Genomic DNA, 4,385 nt, shown 5'->3' with positions numbered 1-4,385 from the left:
ACGAATACGTTCACAAAATTATACATATGTTTTGATATAACTTACGGTTTGTTTGTTTGTAATTAAGCACAAAGCTACACAATGGGCTATCTGTGCTCTGCCCACCACGGGTATCGAAACCCGGTTTCTAGCGTTGTAATTCTGCAGACATACCGCTGTGCCACTGGGGGGCTTAACTTACGGCAGACGAAGGGAAAAATATATTTTATTATTATTAAGCACAAAGCTACACAATGGGCTATCTGTGCTCTGCCCACCACGGGTATCGAAACCCGGTTTCTAGCGTTGTAATTCTGCAGACATACCGCTGTGCCACTGGGGGGCTTAACTTACGGCAGACGAAGGGAAAAATATATTTTATTATTATTAAGCACAAAGCTACACAATGGGTTCTCTGCCCATCGCGAGTATTGAAATCCGTAAGCCTACAGACTTATCAGACTACAAATATAGACAATAAGTTTTATATCTGGACGCAAACATGTTTCTACGAAGTAGACTTATAGATAAAATAGCTTGACACAAACATATGTTTATACATAGTATTATCATATTAGTCTTTCAGCTCTTCAGCTATTTGAATTATCTCTAGTAGAGACACATCCTGGTTAACGGGAAAAAAGGATTTTCCCCAAGGAAGAAGAAAAAAAAACTTTAGCTTATGACCATGTGAAGAGACTGACCAAATGACGAATTAATACGCATTACAATATTAGACACAAATGCCCTCAGTATAGGAAATAGGGCCAAAAAAAAAAAACGCCTGAGGACTCGGAACACCAACATTTTCTAAGCGGATACAAAGTAGAATATTTTTCATTTCCTGAAAGACTTTTCAAAAGCTTTAACGTCATATAACACACAAGATGGCATTAAATTTTCAAAACCAGGAGCAAATAAATCCAGCTTCTATATTTCTTTTTCTACAGAGTTTCACATTTCATTGTACAGAGGCAATGGGGTTTATTTCTTTAATGACAACCCTTTAAATCTAAAAGCATATCAATGTTGGCATAAGTTTATCTCGATAAAATTAACAAGTGAAGATTGTAAATATGATTTTACAAACACAGAAAATCGTAAGAAAATGAGTTTCGCTGCATGAAGAAATATACAACGCTGTGTGAAGTCAATGAAAGATAAATAATAATTTTTAGCTGTGGGTGAAAATTTATACTTTTTACAATTGAATCACATTTATATTTTTGCATTTGCAGTTAGAAAACGTGAAGCGCAGAGATAATTACATTTAGCGAACGCGACAGAAAAGTCACATAGAAAACGTGAAGTGCAGGAATAATTACATTTAGCGAACGCGACAGAAAAGTCGCATAGAAAACGTGAAGCGCAGTAATAATTACATTTAGCGAACGCGACAGAAAAGTCACATAGAAAACTTGAAGCGCAGGAATAATTACATTTAGCAAATGCGACAGAAAGTCACTTAGAAAACGTGAAGCGCAGAGATAATTACATTTAATGTGTTTTTTATAGTTATGTTTCGTGAATTTGTAAGTATAAATGGAATATACAAGATGTAGTTATACTGCAACTTTTAAAAAATATTTTTTAACTGTTCAATTATTTCTTACGAATGTAGGCCAGAACGACGCAAACTGAAACCACATTTGATATGCTGATTTGTCAGACACGTTAATAAATACTTTTTTGGTAAATAACTGATACTTGTGAGAACATAAAATAGAAATAAACAGGTTAATTAAAGTTTGAAAAGATACAAGAAGTAATGTTAATAATAATTTTTTAAAGTCTAAAACACTTTGAATCAGTAAAGAATATCCTGAACGTATATGAATGAAACAAACGATCCTACGTTAAATTTTAAACAGCTCAAATTAGCAAAGATTAGTGCATTAAAGAAGGATCAAAGACTGTGTGTTTTGTGTGTGTCTTTTGAATTTAAGCACAAAGCTACACAATGGGCTATCTGTGCTCTGCCAACCACAGGTATCGAAACCCGCATTCTAGCGTTCTAAGTCCGCAGACATACCGCTGTGCCACTGGGGGGCAGGATCAAAGATTAAGTAACGTAAAAACTGGATCAATAAAGACTAATTTTGTAAACTTCGGAATGGAACAGAAATATACAAAGTAAATTCGAGACAGTTTCAACAACTAAAGAATAATTTAATCAGACTGATTAAGAACAATTCATCCATTTCCGAATAAGAGAGAGAAAAGGAATCTAAAACAGCTTGAACCATCAATAAAAACGAAAACTTAATAACTTTTTAAATAAAATAGAAAGATCGAAAATAAATCTAAAACAGTGTGAACCAGTAAACCATAATTTGCACTCTTTCTTAAAACTATTTTTCTGAAGAAAAGCAAACAATGTAGCTATTTTTCTGAGGAAAAGCAAACAACGTAGCTATTTTTCTGAAAAGTGAACAACGTAGCTATTTTTCTGAAGAAAAGCAAACAACGTAGCTATTTTTCTGAAAAGTGAACAACGTAACTATTTTTATGAAGAAAAGCAAACAACGTAACTATTTTTCTGAAAAGTGAACAATGTAGCTATTTTTCTGAAAAGTGAACAATGTAGCTATTTTTCTGAAAAGTGAACAATGTAGCTATTTTTCTGATGAAAAGTGAACAACGTAGCTATTTTTCTGATGAAAAGTGAACAAGTAGCTATTTTTCTGAAAGTGAACAACGTAGCTATTTTTCTGAAAAGTGAACAACGTAACTATTTTTCTGAAGAAAAGTGAACAAAGTAGCTATTTTTCTGAAGAAAAGTGAACAAAGCAGTTGTTTTTCTAAAGAAAATTGAACAAAGCAGTTATTTTTCTGAAGAAAAGTGAACAAAGCAGTTATTTTTCTGAAGAAAAGTGAACAAAGTAGCTATTTTTCTGAAGAAAAGTGAACAAAGCAGTTGTTTTTCTAAAGAAAATTGAACAAAGCAGTTATTTTTCTGAAGAAAAGTGAACAAAGCAGTTATTTTTCTGAAGAAAAGATAACAAAGTTGCCACGATTGTGAAGAAAAGATAACAAAGTTGCCACGATTGTGAAGAAAAGGTAAAAAAAAGCTATTTTATAAAGAAAGGTGAACAAAGTAGCTATTCTTGTGAGGAAAAAGTAAATAAAAACAATAACAGCAAAACAACGAGACATAAGTAAGTAATCATTTGATTATAATAAGAAAAGTTTATCCTCGTGGGAAAGATGTCATGTACAAGAACAACAAATTTAATAACTACTAATAGGAAGAATAGCATGATCAGAGAACACAAAGCCATTATTTGTTTTGTTGTTTTACCAGAGGAAAATAGAATCTATGAACAATAAGACGTTAGATAAACAGGAAAATCACTGATGTAAAAACAAGACCAAAAGAAGAGGATGAAAGACAAGGGTAGAAAAATAATAATAACATTCAGGAAGATGGGAAAGATAGACAAGAGCAACGTAGAAGATAATCTCACCATGAAGAAGTGGACGATCGACTGGAAGGACTTGGTTGAGATGGCTCACTTTGGGACAAACTGCTGATTCTTTTCGGTGATTGGTGGACAGGTTCTGGTTTATCATTGGTCTTACTCGCCATTCGCTGTCGACATAAGTCCTAGTTACAATAACGTCACGTTCTTAATACTTCTATCAAAAAACTTCTTATTTAGGATGAAAGTTTTGATGAAATTGATCAAAATTATTAATAATTTTCTATATTCAGTCTTCTAAAAGTTTATCTTCATTCCCGATGCTTGAACAATTTGATTAAAACATAATATTTTGCGTAAAATAATTACAACCTTCTGGTAAACTACACAAGTTTTTATAATACCACCTTATCTTAACAGAACATACCGGGCCTTCCATCGATGGGTCCAATTTTCACGTTACAATCAAACTTATAATTTATTTTATATTTCTAAAGATCTTCTTGAAGTATATGCGTGTGGAGGTTGTGAAAGGGCACTAGTTTGTAAATAAAGTGATAATATATCTAATTTAGAAAAAAATAAAAAATTTTAACCGTTCTACATATAATAACTAATCCATGTTCTCTCCCCCAGTGTCTCGGCGCTAAACACTGGGTTTCAATATCTGTGGTGCGCACAGCACAGAATAGCCACAATTTCTTTAACTTACTGGAGTATGTATTCGCTTACATATATCTAAGCATTTCACCAAACATTTTGGATTTTATCAGCACGACATCAGCGAACCATATATTAGGTCGTCAAGAAATTAATGTCGCGTTTTGGAACACTTTCATTAACCATCCCCCAAAAAACGTATATCACCTATAATAGTTAGACGAACCGCCTAACCGTCACGTTAGTGTAGCCTATATAATGTGTAAAGTTTAGTGTGCTCTAATCACTTATAGTGATGGCATACGACGAGATACACATTCGGCA

General features: G+C 33.2%; 1 protein-coding gene across 1 annotated transcript in view; it reads right to left on the bottom strand.

Moving 5' to 3' along the window:
• LOC106473830 (receptor-type tyrosine-protein phosphatase N2-like) overlaps positions 1-3,583 on the bottom strand; it is a 26,172-nt gene extending 22,589 nt beyond the window's left edge. Inside the window, exon 1 of the mRNA XM_013934505.2 lies at positions 3,447-3,583. Within this exon, the coding sequence (XP_013789959.2) occupies positions 3,447-3,568 (122 nt within the window). The 5' untranslated portion in view covers positions 3,569-3,583. The remainder of the gene's footprint in view (positions 1-3,446) is intronic.
• Between the last annotated feature and the right edge of the window lie 802 nt (positions 3,584-4,385).

The sequence above is a fragment of the Limulus polyphemus genome, unplaced genomic scaffold, assembly GCF_000517525.1.
Source record: "Limulus polyphemus unplaced genomic scaffold, Limulus_polyphemus-2.1.2 Scaffold6539, whole genome shotgun sequence".
In the NCBI taxonomy this organism is placed as follows: Eukaryota; Metazoa; Arthropoda; class Merostomata; order Xiphosura; family Limulidae; genus Limulus; species Limulus polyphemus.
This window is presented reverse-complemented; position numbering and strand designations above follow the sequence as displayed.